The sequence below is a fragment of the Egretta garzetta genome, unplaced genomic scaffold (genome assembly GCF_000687185.1).
Source record: "Egretta garzetta isolate BGI_Z169 unplaced genomic scaffold, ASM68718v1 scaffold287, whole genome shotgun sequence".
NCBI lineage: Eukaryota > Metazoa > Chordata > Aves > Pelecaniformes > Ardeidae > Egretta > Egretta garzetta.
Genome location: NW_009260435.1, coordinates 10,444,467 through 10,462,366, shown reverse-complemented (window position 1 = coordinate 10,462,366; position 17,900 = coordinate 10,444,467). Strand labels below are relative to the sequence as shown.

Sequence of the window (17,900 nt, the reverse complement as noted above, 5' to 3'; positions counted from 1 at the left end):
CGTGGGAGGAAGACCCTGCCGCCCAGCTGGGGCTGCGGGGAGAAGCCGTTCGTGGTGACTGGTTTCTGTCACCGCCGCCGCGGAAAACTCGTGATGGGAAACAAAAGCCACGCGCGCTTCTGGATTTGGTGCCGTTTAACCATGGGCTTGCTTGGGGCTGCTTGCGTTTGAGATGGTGAAAACAGGGCGTGTTTCCTGTTTGCCCCCTGCTACCTGGAAAAGTTTTACCTGTCATCGGCATCTAAAGCAAAATGATGGAACGCCTCCCGATTTAAGCCATTTGTGTAATTTTAAAATGCTCGTCTCGGTTTCTGTAAATTATGTTTCAAGGCAGGTGTTCCTTTTTTTTTTTCCTGCTTGAAGCTGCATTCAATAACCATGGCATTCAAGAGTAGGTCCATTGTAACAAACTTGTCAGGGTACCTAATACAGCTAACTCGGGTTAAAGAAATGATGACAGCTTTAGACTTGTAGGCTCTCATAAGCCATCTGTATGTGTTTGTTTATTTTAAGCCCTTGCTATTTCAAATTTTATTTTCTTTTGTATAATTGCTTATTTCTGCAACTTCAGAATCTCGGGCAATAGCTTGTGGTTTGAAACGTTATGTGGCATCCATAATTTTTCATTGTGTCATTCATTGGCTGTCCCTTTGTTAGTAGACATTTTATTTTATTGTCCTAGGTAATTTTATAGTTCTTTCTTACAGTTCTCTGTAAGTTCTCTCTCTCGGTGTTTGTTTTGGTTTTTTTAAAGCAATGCCGATCATCTTATGTGCATCCTTGTACATACACGTGAACTCTTGAAAGGGTGATGTTTGTTTTGCAGATTCTGATTCTGGATCTGAGTCTGATTCCGATCAAGAGAATGCTGGCTCTGGTAGTAATGCTTCTGGAAGCGACAGTGACCAGGATGATGACAGGGAGGCAATAAAACCTAGTAATAAGGAGTTATTTGGAGATGATAGTGAGGATGAAGGGGCATCCCATCACACAGGGAGTGACAACCACTCTGAAAGATCCTACAATCGCTCTGAAGCTTCAGGACATTCCGAGCATGAAGATAATGAGCAGTCAGACGTGGACCAACACAGTGTTTCAGAAGCTGCTCATGATGATGAGGAGGATGATCATGGGCATGGGTCAGATGAAGGCAGTCATCATTCAGGAGACGGTTCTGAAAAAGCACATTCAGAGGATGAGAAGTGGGGCAAGGAGGACAAAAGCGATCAGTCAGATGATGATGAGAGACAGCAGAACTCTGACGATGAGGAGAAAGTGCAGAACTCTGATGAAGATGAAAGGCCACAGATGTCTGATGATGAGGAAAGACTCCAGAACTCGGACGAGGAGAAAATGCAGAACTCTGATGATGAGGAGAGGCCGCAGGCCTCGGATGAGGAGAAGATGCAGAACTCTGACGATGATGAAAGGGCTCAGCACTCTGATGAGGAGAAGATGCAGAACTCTGATGATGATGAAAGGGCCCAGCACTCTGATGAGGAGGACCAAGAGCATAAATCTGGTAGGACTGAATACAGTGGTAATGATTTACTTCTGGTTTGCTCTCTCTTTATTGCTTCATTTTTATTGGCCTGAAAAGATTCAGACTTCAGTGTAAAGGCATTAATCACGTAGCTTTCAACTATAGTCATCTTTGTTATGTATTTTTATGCAGCACCTTTAAATTCCTTTTCATCTGAATCAACTTATTAATACAAAGGAATTTTAAAATATGTGGAACAAAATTTTTAATTTGCTGAGAATAATTATGCTCCTTAGTAGAGTCTGCAAGGGGCAGTGATAGTGAAGATGAAGTTCTGCGAATGAAGCGAAAGAAACCAATTGCGTCAGATTCAGAAGTGGACAGTGATACAGAAGGACAGAAAGGTAAATGGTGGCATTGTGTTGTGGGTTTTTGGCTCACTCAGTCCTCATCTTAAGCATGCCATTCGTCTGCTGCAGAACTTGATAAAATTGATAGCACTTGCTGTACAGTGTAACTGTAGTGCCATGGAAATAAGAAAAGAACACAGCAAGAATTTGGTGTGGGGAGGTACATGCTGTATTTCTGCTGTTTATCTCTAGTTAGCTGTATCGGTTTTTCAGTTTCCTCTGTGACAGACAGAGCTTTTCTTTTGCGAATGTTGGTTCACGTATTTTTACTGAAAGATACTAAGAAATGGTGCCTCTGACCAGAGCAGCCCAGAGAAGCTATGCTGGTTTTTGTGATGTTTAACTGGCTGAGGAAGAGGTGTTGATTCTTCTGAGAAGTAAAACATCCAAAATGCATAATGAAGTTGTTTACTTGAGTAAAGGATGTTCTTATAGTCTGGATTCTTCTGTTGCCATTTTTCAACTAGATTCTCTTTATTTGATAGAGCCTTTCCAGGAAAACATAATTGACTCCTTAGTTTAAAAATACAAGGGAAAACATTTTTTTGGGATAAGAGAATAGTATGTGCTTCATAAACATTCTTGATTTGTAACATTTGCAGGTGATTTTAAGTGGTAATAAAAGTGAAGGATGTGTTAGTCTTTTTTTTCTGTGAGTGTATTTGCATGTAGGGGGGTGTATGCGCATATATATATACGTATTTTAAAACAGCAATTTTTCTGCTCAAGAGCATGCAGATGTCATGGATCTGTTTGGAGGTGCAGATGACATTTCCTCAGGGAGTGATGGAGAAGACAAGCCACCAACACCAGGACAGCCCATTGTGAGTAGACTTGGCTTTTGAAATAATTAACATGCCATTCCACTCTGAAATGTGGAACACAGATTGGGGTTGATAATATTTTAGTGAAAAAAAAGACTAATAGCATTAAGTAAGCATTACAGATAATTTTGCCCTAGCTAAAAGAATTATTAAAGTTTTATACATAGCAATATCAGATGGATTAATTTATCTGCCTTACTCCATCCCTGCTCCAGAAAGAAATACACTGAGCAGTTTTGATTGTCATCAGTAAAATACAAAGCTATAGCTGTCTTTGGTACCTTAGTATAGCTATTTGACAAATATTTCATATTGGTTCGTGATGATAAAACATAAAAATCTTTTTTATCTGGGAGAAGTTGTCCCCCATTTACTCTCTAGTGCTTAGGTGAAAAGTGTATGTCACATGCTTTGCTATTTCCTTACTGTCTTTGGTCTCTTTGAGTTTGCACTGGTATTTGAAGTCACTTTAAGTGGCATACGAAAATGCTGAATTGGATTGCTTTCACAGAAAGTGTCAAGCTCTTTTACCCAAAGCTTTGTGATATCTCTCTCTCTGCATATGGATGACTTTTCTTTAAGCAAAATATAAGTGCTTTTTAGAGCAACAGTAGCCAGATAGACCTTTTTCACTTATACTCCTATTTGCCTTTTTTCATTAGGATGAGAATGGACTGAGTCAAGAGCAACAGGAAGAAGAGCCTATTCCAGAGACTAGAATAGAGGTAGAAATACCAAAAGTAAACACAGACTTGGGTAATGATTTGTATTTTGTGAAGCTGCCCAACTTCCTTAGTGTGGAGCCCAGGTAATTGCACATTAAATACATGACTGATAAGGTTTTTTAGTGTTTACCTATAATGCTTTTGGTTTAGTAATACAACTAAGTATGTTGGCCGTATTTAAAATGGTTGACATTGTTGCATGCGTTTGGTTGTGATCAGTCAATAGTAACATCTATTGTTGTTACCTAATCAAGTGTTGAGTAATTTTCTTACGAGCTTGGGTTTAGGAGCTTATGAGCTTTGTGCTTTTTGTCTTTAAAAAGCAACCAAAATATGATTTAATTGAAAGCACATGCTATCAGTTGAATTTTGAACATAGGTTCAGGCTCTGAGATGTGAAAGTGAAATGTACAGGATCTTTATGCACTTTGGAGTGATAAAAACACCATTTTGAATTTTAGAATAAGCCCTTTTTTATTTGTGGATGCTAATGTACCATTTAACTGTGAGGAGGCTGATTACTCACTTTCCTATTTACTTAACCCAAGCTAAAGAAATTTTCTGGTATTCATAAGAAGCAGCAAAATAAATTATTAGAGTTGTTTGTGATGTTAGGTTTGGCCCTAAAGCTCACCTTCAGCACTTCTAGTAAAGTGCTGTTAAATCTGTCTCTTCAAGTGTTTTGTTAAGCAACTTTATTGCGTTGCTTAGTAGGTATCTTGTTAGCTGGCAGTGTAGCATTGTTTCTGTTATACATTAGTTAAGTCATTCTTCCTGGCTTTCATGCTGTAGACTGTTTCAGCAGAGAACTGTTAAGAGCCTGGTTAGTGGCTGTAATCAGTGAGGCAAGTCCTGAGGATCTTTGGGGGTCAGACAGAACTGTACAGCAGCAGAGTCCATTCATCAATTCTTTCCCTTGCAGCAGCCGGAAAACTATTGGGAAGGAGTCTAGGGAATGGTCTTCCCCCACTCACTCCCACCCCTGTTGTCAGTTTTTTCAAAGGAAAAGAGGAAAAACAATGTCATCTTCCTTTCCCTTTAGTTGGTTTTGAGATTCAAATAAAAAAATGGCAAAGATTGTGCTCTTAGAAAAATCCCTAATTCACATTTATAAGATGATAATTTTTCTTTTTATTTCTTCTGTATAATACTGTATATATTTTGTTCCAGACTTAAGTAATCATCCTGATACTAAGGAAGCAGTATTTTCTGAGGCAAACTTGCTTTCTTCAGCTAGAGCCATTTCGAGGGTCTGAATGTTAAAATGGCTGTAATTGATGGTAGTGAAGACACTTGGGCAGGTCACCCGTGGTATAGAATCAATGCAGTAAATGACATTACTGCAGAAATGGCTGCCTCACAGCTGCAGTGCCTACTGTTGTGTGCAGTGTGTAATTTAAACCTTTCAAGCACCTCTTATTTTGCACAACTCTAGAATAATCTGGATTAATTTTTAGAAGAATAAAGGCTGTGTTATATGATTTATTACAGACCTTTTGATCCCCAGTATTATGAAGATGAATTTGAAGATGAGGAGATGCTTGATGAAGAGGGTAGAACTAGGTTAAAACTCAAGGTATAATGTTAATTTTCCTCCTCTCTTTTACACTCACCTAACCACATCTCTTCAAAGTCTGTTTCAGGCAGTTCAGAATGGTGTTTTGAGTTATGGTTCAGAATATGAAAGCATGGAGCAGTTCAGCACTGAGAAAAGTTGATCCATTTTAGTAATAAATGAAAAAAAAGCGCCTAGAAAAGCAATACCTCTCAGCTTCATTTCTGTGCATCGTGCAGCAAATTATCTAGCCTTTCTAACTGTAATTCTTGGCCTATATAGAGTATATTTTACCACAGTATTCCTTACTATGAGCTAGAAAAAGTGTTTTGTTCTTTTTATCTCACAGGTAGAAAACACAATACGATGGAGGATGCGACGAGATGAGGAAGGGAATGAGATCAGAGAAAGTAATGCACGGATCGTCAAATGGTCGGATGGAAGGTTAGTTTGGACTTTTTGTTATTGAAGGAGTACAGTTGTTCTTACAGTGAAATGCCATGGCGTGCAAAATCGGACGGTCAACAAACTTTGATGTCAGTTCTGCACAGCAGAAATTATTTTAGTCTCAGTGCTTTGAAAATTTTATGCTCTGCTTAGTTTGGATTGAAATATAATTATTGGCTATATATAAAAAGGAAACGTGAAGGCTTTCTCCATTTATGAATGAGGCAAAAAATAGACTCTAGTGGCTTTATCAAGTAACTGATGTACGAATCTCTTTTAAGCATGTCTCTCCACTTGGGCAATGAGGTCTTTGACGTGTACAAGGCACCACTACAGGGGGATCACAACCATTTGTTTATCAGACAAGGGACAGGTCTACAAGGACAGGCTGTTTTCAAGACAAAGTTAACCTTCAGGTAAGCACACTATTCTATATCAAATGTTGATACTACTATTGCAATTAAGTGTTGTAGCTAGTATATAAAAATTAGAGATACTAGTTTGTAAACCTTCAGAGCTTAACTGTTTAATAAGAATGTGATATTTTCCAAAGTCAGTACTTTGATAAGATTTTTTTGTAAATTAGGTGTCCCAGTTTGAAAGGTTCTGTTCACTGCAATGTGTAGGCTACATGTATTTTTTAATGTATATTTTAATGTGCATTTTTAATTGAAAGTCCTCATCTGAATCAGAAAGAATGTTAATATTCCCTGAAATTAACCTTCCTTCCGATGCACAGTTGCTATCAAGATGATGATTATGTCTTGGGATATTGATGTGAAATGTGAGGATGATTATTTAGGCTGGTAATGGGCTGCAGATGGTTTGCTGAGAAAGGAATTGAAGTCTCCAGTAGCTGTTACAATGCACATAAATAAATAAAAAGGGTGATGCAGATGAATCTTTGAAATCTGAAGTATGCTGGCCTTGCTGTTGTCCTTTAAAAACTGGTACATTCCTTTAAGAAGTATTTGACCCATAGCAATTCTTTAACAGGCCACACTCTACAGACAGTGCTACTCACAGGAAGATGACTCTGTCTCTGGCAGATAGATGTTCAAAGACACAGAAAATTCGTATTTTGCCCATGGCAGGTCGTGATCCAGAGTCTCAGCGCACAGAAATGATTAAGGTATTGTGGCATGAAACTCTCTTATCTGCTGATTTGATGTAAAAAATCACAACTGTAATACAGCTGAACATTTCTGAACACTTTATGAAAAACAAAGTGTACCTTGGAGTTACAGATGAGAGTTGTTAGCCATGGGTGCAGTTTGCTTAACCTTACAGACCACAAAAAAGTCAGAGAATGTACAATCTTTACACTGCTGTGAAATTATTTCAAAAGCTACAGTAGAATACAAGGTGCTCTTCAGTATTTTTTTTTTCTTCGATTTTATATATTGCTTCTTCCTTTGGACAGAAAGAAGAGGAGAGGTTAAGAGCTTCTATTCGTAGAGAATCTCAGCAGCGAAGAATGCGGGAGAAGCAGCATCAGCGTGGTCTGAGTGCAAATTATTTAGAACCTGATCGCTATGATGAAGAGGATGAGGGAGATGATGCAATCAGTTTAGCAGCTATCAAAAACAGATACAAAGGTGGCATCAGAGGTAATAATAAACCTTACCAGGACATAAGTGGGGCCTGTGTGGTTCAGATGGATTAATTTCACAGGAAAGCCCTGGTAAGACTGTATTTTGCCAGTTCATTTGATACATGAAGACATGTGAATTCAGTTTGTATAAGTCTAATTTGTTTACTCTGGGGTTAGATTTTGCAAGCTTTTTGTGGGACTAGACGTAAGAGAATTATTTTTAATACTCTCTTTTCCTCACTGATCTCAGGTAAAGATAAATGCTTGTCTTTTCATTTTTCTCTGTAGAGGAACGTGCTAGAATCTACTCTTCTGACAGCGATGAGGGCTCAGATGAAGATAAAACACAAAGACTACTCAAGGCAAAGAAACTTACTAGTGATGAGGTAAGAAAAGGACTTTGTTCTTAAGCTACTTGTTTTCAGTCAGGAACATTTCTTGCACAAACCCAAGTTTTTAAAGCTGAAACTTTTGTTGTTTCATTTATGCTGTAACGAATATATTATTTGACGTAGCATGCTTTCCATGATAATTAATCACCAATTTCTTACACACTGCATTAGTTCATAGACCTGAGTGATTCCCAAAGGAGGTCATGATTGTTACTGCTGATTTAAAGATGGAAAAATTTATGCAGAGTTATGTAAAATGACTTTACCGAAATTATGCAAGGAGTGAGAATGCTTAATGTTGGAATCCTAGTGTGGCATTGTCTCCTAAGCCACATGGTCCTCTCCTGTTATGGAAATGGCAGAAACATTTTCACATAGTATTTCTGCTCTTTTTAAATAGAAGGGTTAAAAAAATGAGTTAAAAAGAGTCAATGTCTATTGCTAAACAGACATTCTCCATCAACCAAGTATCATCCTGAACAGTAGGCCATGATCAGGTTAACTGTTAGCTACAGCAGTAGTGCTGTTTCCTCTTCTAAAATTACACTGCTGGGTGTAAGCAAATGAATCTTTGTGTATATCACACCTTCAGGTTTCGTTCATTTCAAGTAATGTCACTGCTTCTGATACAGCACTACAGTGTAGCACTTCTCAAAAATGACAGATACCGTTTCTGAGATTAAAACTTAACTATTTTCATCCAGTAGTAGAAGTGGGACCAGGAAGTATATGGACTCTGTCCTTTATCAGCTATACCTCAGTAGTCTATTTTCCTGACCCTTGCTCCTCATTGTAAAATGCTGCTGTGGCAAAGAGCCATAGAACACTTACTGCGTACCTTGGGAAGCTGAAAGAAGAGGGAATTTTGGAATTTATGACAAAGGGCAATTGGCACTGGCTCCCTAGCTTCCCACTGCCCTGTGCAAGAGGGAATTGTGTTGGGTCAGGTGTTTGACCTCCTTGGTTTTAGTAACCCATTAATTTGCTCTCTTTTGGGCACCATCAGTTCTGTATTTTTGTACTCTTGCTGTTGATCAATATAGTGCAGCCCTGAGCTGCAGCTGTGCTTGCATTTCTCTCAAGCCAAGCGTGGCTTAGGAGTGGTGGTTTGGACACACTATCAGCTCTGCTGATAGTCACCTTCATTTATGTGGCAGAATAATAAATTCAAACTAACTTAGCTTAATAGGTTCTTATTACTGCCTTGTAGGTTATGAGAGATGTTTTTACACTGGCATGCTAGTTTGATTAATCTTCCTGTCCTGTTTTACTGTAAATAATATTTTATTTAAATGTTTATGTATAGAATATCATGCAGAACTTTAAAAAAAGGAAGTCTGAGTAGGTCATTGTAACCTTATGGAATATTTTTAAATGCTTTATATCACCATTTCCTTTAAGAAATTATTTTAAATGTTTAAATTATTTTAACTATTGCCCTAAGATTTCTTCTGGTTGATCTCTTACAGTCATATCTAGCGTGCTACTCTAATAGCTGCTAAAGTAGCTAGAACCTTATTTTTGAATTTTAGAGGCTTCCATAATAAAACATCCTTTTCTTCTTAAAAGAGTAATTTTGCAGCGTAGCTTGCTATGCGTCCTCCTAGTGAATGAATGAATGCATGTCAGACTTCTGTAACCACAGCTGCTGAAATTCCAAAGTTGCGTTCGAATGACCATGTTATGACATAGTTTTCAGTATGACACGTACCTCTATAGTGTAAGAAATCTTAACTTTTGAAGGAGTAAGTTTGCTCTCATTTGCTTGTCTATACTGTACTTCCTGTAAACTCTTGGGAGGCATGTCTTATTTCCCAGCCTGTTGGATGTTTGCTACAGTCTGAATGCATGTTCTTGCTGCTGTGACACTACTTCTCTTATACTGTCAGCTGAGTATTTGCACTAATAGGCATTGTAATATGAAGTAGAACTAAAAATTAGTTTTTCTTTTAAAGACTTAGATTCTGGCTTTTTACTATGCACTGAAGAAAATTTAGTATTTCAGAAAGTATAGCAGTAATCCTGGAGACAGCCATAGTGAGGCATGTAGGCAAAACTGTATTTTTGTGGGCTCTGTTAGTGTTTGTTGGTAGAAATTGAACTGTTTCTTTTTAAGATTGTATTTTGTATTATTTGTACTAGTTGGTAGTTTATGATACAGCAGTGCCAGGACTTTGAAATTCCAGTCTCAGAAGAAAAGGTCTAGGCAACAGCATTTCTCTGCTGCTTGAGGAATGATAGCCTCCATTTTAAAATTACATGACTTAAAGGTAATATTCCCAGCAGGGCCACGGAGGGGTGCTACAGTATTAAAAGAAAAAAAAAAAACCAAACCCGTGATGCATAACTACTTATTTTCAGTCACCACGTAGGAAGTATGGTATTTGTAATATGTATCTGCATACGTGAAACACGGACGTCCTCATACGCAGACTTGCTTTTATGGGCTGTCAGTCAACAGCACAGCACAAATCTTTGTCCTGATAACAATTTGTTACCATTACTGAAAATGTCAACCTATTACTAATACACTTTATCGCCACACAGCAAGTAGTTTTTACTGTTGCTGTAGTTAATGCAGATATTCTGCTAAACAGGAAGATGAATCATTTAACAGTAGCCTAGCTAGTTACAAGAGAATGCTTGTTCTGAACAAGAAGCTATCATTGAGATTCCCACCCCTACTAATTTCTGTTTTCCATGCTTAAAATTCCTTCCTAACAGAGATTCTCACTGTAATGACTTAATATGTTAATATAGAATAAAATGCTTTGAATAAAAAGTTATCCATTAGAGTTCTGAAACACTAATAATTCATTAAAGTTTTGAAATTCAATCTTTGCTCCTTCTTAAAATCGAGTAATATGTGTTGCTTTAAAAAAAAGCAAACCAAAAAATTCCAAAAAATAAAACCAACAAATGGAAAAAGGGATGAGGTTCCTTAGACCTGAGGGTATTTTTAAAGATACTCTTCTTTTTAAACCAATAATTGAGTTACCACTTGTCCTTCATGTCAAAATTGATGAGTTCTGCATTAACAACTAGTGATTTGTAGTTCAATTAAACATTTTCATAGCATTCTGGTTTAAAATGTTGGGAAGGATGCTTTAAACTCACTGTTGTAAATGCACATGGCATAAAAATCAACCTGTTGACTATATTTAGGTGCTAAAAATTTGACATCCAGCCTATGGTATTGCTTGCAAACAGGTAATTAGCTCAATGATTGAGTTCCTTTGACCAGCTCTTTGAAGCCTCCTAAACTATAATATTTCTTGGACTGTAAAATGTGATGTTAATTCTCAGTACTAGTGGTTTCTCATCAGTCTTTTATGCCGGAGAGCGGTTTAATTTTTTATTTTTTTTTAAACTAACAAGCAACATTTCTGCCTACTTAATGAATTTCTTATTTGCTTCAGTAGCTCTAACTTAGGGCATACAAGTGTCAATAGTCTGAAAACTTAGCAAAGCTACACAGGTTGCCTGAAAGGAAAGCTTCTGCACGTTGAAAAATTCACTACAAATTCTAGGAATTACCCATGCTCATAAGCTTGCTGATAATGATATTGTACATGCCATAAATCCAGATTATGACGTAAATTACTTTCATAGAATCATAGAATGTTTTGTGTTGGAAGGGACCCCTAGAAGTCATCTAGTCCAACCCCCCTGCAGCGAGCAGGGACACCGCTAACTAGATCAGGTTGCTCAGAGCCCCGTCCAACCTGGTCTTGAATGTTTCCAGGGATGGGGCCTCCACTACCTCTCTGGGCAACCTGTTCCAGTGTTTCACCACCCTCATTGTAAAGAATTCCTTAATTATATCCAGTCCAAACCTACCCTGGTTTAGTTTAAAACCATTACCCCTTGTCCTGTCCTTGTTCATGCCATAGTTCAGTTTGAAGCAGATGTGGTTGTATGTCCACTGAGGCAAATGGAGCTGCAGCTGTATTATGGACCCTCTCAGGTTGGAGCTTGAGACTGGTGGCAATGTTGACTGAACTCAAAAGTACTGATAATAAGAAGTCCTGCATCACAGTAGCACAAAGTGGCAAAACTAGAATTCATAATTTTGCTTTTCTTACAAGGCATACTTTGAGGTCTTCTTGTTGTTCTTCTGAGGTTTTTTTTATTTTAGCTTGAAGTATGTTGGTTTGGGGTTTTTTTTTTTGTTTGTTTTTTAACTTTTGTCCTGTTTTGCCTTTAGGAAGGTGAACCTTCTGGAAAGAGAAAAGCAGAGGATGACGACAAAGCAAGTAAGAAGCATAAGAAATATGTGATCAGTGATGAAGAGGAGGAAGATGATGATTAATATTAAGGAAGCACAAAAGTTGATTTTTTTTTTTATATATATATTTATATATATATTGTACAGTTCTCTTACAGCAAATATGTAAGTAACCATAATGAGGTTATTTTGATAAAGGAAAGTTCCATTGAAATCTGTGTTTCTGGTGTGAATAAAGTTTTTTGACTTCCTTTTATTTTTTAAGATTTTCTCTTACTGCAGCAACTGTTGCACCAGGGATCATCACAGTGCCATTTTTTTTTTATCTTGCACAGCACATTTCAGTTTTGAGAATTGTAGTAACTGGCTATCCAAGTGAATTGATCAGTGATTTTTACTGTGTTCATAAGGAGAAACCATTCTAATATTTATAGAATGCTTAAATGATAAGTTTGCCTGACAAGGGTGTAGCGATGTAGCTTACCGTTTGTATGGAAGGGTTGGAAGAACATATGAGTGGTACAGTACAATTCTGTTTTTTTCCTAGATAGTCCTTATCTCCTGTTGACTGCGGGCAGTACATTACTATGCTGGTATATTTTGATGACTGAAAATATTTCTTATCATGTTTGAATAAACTGTGAAGTTCCTGCAGTTAGACTAGTTAACTGATCACATAAGACGCTTATTTTTCATGCACTGAAGCCCAGAATGAAAATCTGCATCTTGTCTGAGCATAAATAATAACAGCAATAATAATAATAATACTTGGCACATGCTAATGAAGTAAATGTCAGAGTAAAAGAACTTATTTAAACTAAGAAATTTCTGCCAGCAGAGATGAAAGTCTCCTTTGAAAGGTGAAATGAACCACATTGCAAAAATACATTGTAACAATGGTGTCTCATAAGCCCATATAATCCGTATGGTGCTATTTTCTATTGTTCCTGGTTGGTTTTATAAATAGGCTTGTTTAGCTGGGAAGTCACAGGAGGAGAATGTTCTGGACAGAATCATTGCTGCCTTTACACTGTTTCTAAACACCTTATTTGATGTTGCAATACCAGTTGTAAAGTGGGGAAAGGCTAGAAGAAATATCTGAACTTCTCCACGCTTTTTTTCCAGGATGAAACATCCCATAGGTAGTTTCTCTTGTCGGTGAGAGACCATTCAGGTGCTATCTGTGTTGCTTTTTAACTGACTTTTCATGCAGTTCTATGGAGTTCGGATGCAACTTGAGAAAAGTAACAGAAAGAAAACACAACTAGCTTAATGCCTCTAAACAAAACCATTGCCTGATGCTGTGAAAAGTTTTATTATGTGGATTTGTGTTGCATAAGATGCAATAAAGTAGCTGATAGTTACGTAAGGAGGACTGTTACCCATCTCTCTCCTGCCCAGCGGAATTCTGCTTTTTTATGAAACAGTAGAAGGGTGCAGGTGCCTCATAGTGAGCATTTTTCTCTCTTGACATTCCCTGATTCTTTGAGATACAGCTTTCAACCTGGACATTTTCCTTTTGTCATCTTTAATTAGGCTAGTAGTTTGTCAAAATACTCTATTTCTCCTGCCCAGAAGGTACGGGAAGCGTTCTAGCTGCAGCAGCACAGAGCTCTGCATGCGTTAATATATTCTGCTGAGCAGCTGACTGCAGTGTCAACATTTGCAAGTACGAAAACAAAGTGAAAAATTTCAACTCTGAAGTCTGTGTGCCTGAGAAACAGTTCTTTTTTTTCTATAATTAAACTGTTATCTAAGAGTTCCTGTGCCTCTTTAATGTGCAGATAAAACCTTTCTCCATCTGCTGGAATTTTGACCCTGTAATCCTCTTAGTTTAGACCTCTGCTAGGAGACTGGCTCTTTACATGAGGTTACCTGCTTTCCATTTCTAACCTCAGGAAGAAGCCAGCTGTATAGAAAGGGGCTCCTCCGGTATGGATGTAACATGCTGTACTTTCATGTAAAAGCCTGCCAGGTACCTCTTAAACAACAAATTTGGCGTATGGAAACACACCACCATTTCACTGGCAATGTGTTTGCTTTTATGTCAGTTTAATTAAAGTGTTGGCTATTTTTATTTTTACTACACTCCTAAGAGTGAAAATGCTGTAATCACTTTCATAGGTTTGATGCTGACTAAGCCTTTACTAAGTAAGAGGCCCATCTTGGCTTCCAAAAATGAGGCTTTTTGTGGATTACAAAGATGAAAAGAAGTAATTTTTTACACTATCTTCTTTTCAAGTCTTATTTAAATGTGGAATTTTAGAAAGTGTTTTCTCAGCTTAAATTGGTTTAACAATCATCTTGTAATTAAAGTCACTTGAATGAACTTAGCCTTATCCACAGTATTTTTTTACTTGTGAGTCGAATGTATAGTTTTATTTAACTCGAAGACAGTTTTTGCTATCCCTTTTCCCAGCCTCTAAGTATGTGAGGATTACTTGGAATTGTTTCTTTTTACCCAAATTAAAAATATTAAGCCAAAGAAAAGAGAATGTAGATTGGACTGTGTTTACCCTGTACTGACTGGTCAGAACGCTTCTTCCAGAAAGGGCATGATTTGAACAACTTCCAACAAAGAAATTTTTTCTTTCAGGAGTTGATACTAAGCTGTGCGAGTACGAGGTTTTTTGGCTAGTGCAGGATGTAGGATAAATTATCTTGAAACAGATGCTGAAAGCTCTTCTTGGCTATATAACTTTGTTTTTTCAAGTATATCCTTCAACTGTATCCTGGTTTCCAGTTGTTGATCTGGAGTTTTCTTTCTGGTACCTGGTAGTGTTTTCTACCAGCCATTTTGCTCCATCCTAGCCATGCAGCCTGGCCTGGATTTCATGTTGCAGCACACCCGATGGAGCGGGGGTTGCCCACTGAAAGCAGCCGCTGCACTTGCAGTCCGTTGCTCTTCCTAGCAGCAGGGTGGGCAATAACTAGCCTGACTCAGTGGGTCAACTTGCTAAACGGTCATGAAATTTCTTTTCTGTGGAGTTCTTTTGTTTTCTGCCAGGCATGCCTGCAGAACTGCCTCATTGGCGACATGAGCTCCAGAGCTGGCTCAGTAAGTAGGTGTGGTCATGATTTAGGGGGCATCGGGGAAGGGTGATCTTTTTGGCAGTGATAAACATTGACTTGGCTTTCTTTTAAAAACTTACCCTGACAATGCAGAAAGCAGTGAATAGTTTTCTCCTGCAGTAGCTGCCTGAACTGGCACATTGAAAAGTCAGCTGTGCCTTGAGGTGGTGCAAGGGGAAGCAGAGGGGGAGCAGGACAGATCCTGTGTATGGCCGCAAGTTTTAGCTCAGCTCTGATACGAAGCTGCGGCCTGAGGAATGTGTTAAACATGAGATGGTGACTTTCCTATGAAGTCATGGGTATTTATTTCTCAGCCAGTAGGCATGGATGTCCTCTGTGTGAGCCCATTCTAGTAGAGTGCTTTTGTTTAACAGCATTGGACTGCTAATCAAGTTCTCCGGGTGTTGTTGAATGTGTGGAAAGTGGTACATGGGAATAATGGAGAAGATTATTTGTTTCTGTCTTTTAATTTTTGCTAGAAGAGGTATAATGTCTTACACTTGTGAAACTTAGGCTATTCTAACGTTCAGGAACTTGCCTGTGGCTTGACGTGGAAGTGCTTCTTGGAGAGCAAGGTGACTAATACCTACTGTTGCCTGGTGATGCCCTTTGACTTGAGCTGGAGTTTTTTTAATATTTGCCTGGACGTGAAAGACTTGCAGAAAAGCGGCAAACTGGTTGTGCTGGTTTTGGCTGGGATAGAGTTAATTTTCTCCATAGTAGCTGGTATGGGGCTATGGTTTGGATTTGTGCTGAAAACAGTGTTGATAACACAGGGATGTTTTCGTTATTGCTGAGCAAGGGCTTTCACACAGTCAGGGCCCTTTCTGTTCCTCACCCCACCAGCGAGCAGGCTGGGGGGGGCACAACCCGACTGACCCAGGGATATTCCACACCATATGATGTCACGCTCAGCCTATAAAGCTGGGAGAAGGAAGGGGAGGACATTTGGAGTGACAGCATTTGTCTTCCCAAGTACCTGTTAGGTGTGATGGAGCCCTGCTTTCCTGGAGATGGCTGAACCCCTGCCTGCTAATGGGAAGCAGGGAATGAATTCCTTGGTTTGCTTTGTTTGTGTGCACAGCTTTTGCTTTATCTATTAAACTGCTTTTATCTCAACCCATGAGTTTTCTCACTTTTACCCTTCTGATTCTCTCCCCCATCCCACTAGGGGGAAGGGTGAGTGAGCGGCTGTGTGGGGCTCAGTTGCCGGCTGGGGTTAAACCATGACACTGATATTGACTACTGGCTTGTATCTTTAATTGCTTTAAAACTCCTGGGCATTCTGAGGAATTAGAGAAGCTAAGTAGTTGAGAGAGTAACATAAAATTAAGTAAATCTATGCCTAAATGATTCTCTGATGCAAAGCCTTTTTATTTAAAAAAAAAAAAAAAATCCTTTGACAAGACTTCTGGTTTCTTGAGGGTTTTGGTAGTTGTTTTTAAAGGGTATTTTTGTGCTTTAAAAACCTATGAATCTTAGTTTACTGGGCTGATATTTGCGAGAAATCAGTTGTTAAACTGGAACCTTAACTTGAGAAAGTGTTTTTTGTTTTGGTCTGGGTTTTTTTCCCATTCAGGCTTAGTCTTGAAGAAATGAGAGGTGGTAGATCCCATTCACCAACAAACATAACTTCATGTCTCTGGGTTATGTTGAAATTCTCTGGGAAGCAGTAGCATCCATGCAGACTAACAAGTCATGGAATCATATCCATGTTTTATTCTTTATCGTAAATTAAAGATAGATAAAATTTTATAAAACAGTGGAAGTATTAACTAACATACCCTCTTTTTTTATATCCTATGACTGAGTCAGATTATATGTCATTTTGTATTGTTTCATGCTTTTCCTGTTCTTTGCAAGATACCTGATTTCAGAATATAACTGTGGAAGTGAGGTGCTAATCTTAGCCTGGTAAATTGGCAGTTTTCTGAGCTTTATTTTTTTCATTGAGTATGAAGATGTATGATAAACATTCTGTACAGGGCAGGTTCTTACAATAAGACTCTCTTGATCTTACAATAAAGCCATTTTTGGAAAACTTACACAGATACTGAAGGAGCTCTCTGTTTCAATATGTAAAGGAAATAAACATTAGGGTTTTGGTAACAGCAGTACCAGCCCTTCCATTCAGGTGTTAGTACACTTGCATTTAGTGTTTATGTGCTAAGTCGGGGGGGTAATTTTGAGAATCCTGCTGGAGCTGTTGGTCTAGTCTTGGTTCTGATCATGTTTACTGCCTGCAGCTTTGAGGTTTGTTTACTGGTATAGAATAAGGTAACTGTATTTAAACTTTGTGAATTTGCTATCTCCCGGTCTTAGTTTTCAGCTTAAAATAAACTGCTACTTGGACTATGCTGTATTTGTGAAGGGAGGAGTATATCCCAGAGAAGATAAGGAAGGATCAAGCCAAAGTGTTGTGGCTAAAACATGGTTGGTTAGGGTTTGATTTTTTTCTTTTCTTTTCTTGTTTTTCCCTCTCAAAAGTAACTGGAAAAAGCTCAAATGCCAAAATCACAGTTGTGCAGTTTAAAATTGACCCTGGGCAGCTTGCGCCTTTCCAAATTAACACCTGATAACATTAGGGGGTTTCTCCTTTCTTGCAAGCAAGTTAATCTGTGTTGGTTTAAGACCAACTGTTAATGTAGACTCTGAAAGGTATCTTTCTTTAAGTAAAGATAGATCTTTCACATTTTTCTTAGAGATACCTCATTTTATATTAATATTAACACAACTTGAGTTATTGCCTCTTCCATACCCACCTTGCTACGCTATGTATGTCAGATCAGTAATTTGTCTTTTGGATTGAATTTTCTGTGTTGTTTCTCTCAGTACAGGTTTTTCTGCTGATTGGGAAAGGAGGATATTCGTCCTTTGGAAAAAAATACCTACTGTCATTTTGAGAAGCATTGGTGATCGTTTACAGCTTCATGTCTGATGATGAAACAAGAGGCTTAAATAACAAGGACAGAAATAGTGGAGTGTTAGCTTACTGACTAAAAACATTGGTCTGTTATTTTTCCCAGCAGTTCTGTGAATTGCCTTGGGATGTAGATGGTGTTCCTCTTTTCTTCTTGGAACTTACACCAGTGCTTTATTGAACATAGACAGTCTAATGTAAAAAGCTCGTGGTTTCATAGAACTGCAAATTTTGGGCCAAATGTGTTTGG

General features: G+C 38.2%; 1 protein-coding gene across 1 annotated transcript in view; it reads left to right on the top strand.

Moving 5' to 3' along the window:
- The window catches only part of LEO1 (LEO1 homolog, Paf1/RNA polymerase II complex component), a 16,678-nt gene extending 1,241 nt beyond the window's left edge, over positions 1-15,437 (top strand). The window contains exons 2-12 of the mRNA XM_035899547.1: positions 808-1,522; positions 1,780-1,887; positions 2,623-2,717; positions 3,380-3,525; positions 4,934-5,018; positions 5,347-5,441; positions 5,726-5,860; positions 6,441-6,576; positions 6,868-7,054; positions 7,327-7,424; positions 11,638-15,437. Of these exons, the coding sequence (XP_035755440.1) occupies positions 808-1,522; positions 1,780-1,887; positions 2,623-2,717; positions 3,380-3,525; positions 4,934-5,018; positions 5,347-5,441; positions 5,726-5,860; positions 6,441-6,576; positions 6,868-7,054; positions 7,327-7,424; positions 11,638-11,742 (1,905 nt within the window). The 3' untranslated portion in view covers positions 11,743-15,437. The remainder of the gene's footprint in view (positions 1-807; positions 1,523-1,779; positions 1,888-2,622; positions 2,718-3,379; positions 3,526-4,933; positions 5,019-5,346; positions 5,442-5,725; positions 5,861-6,440; positions 6,577-6,867; positions 7,055-7,326; positions 7,425-11,637) is intronic.
- The last annotated feature ends 2,463 nt before the right edge of the window (positions 15,438-17,900 follow it).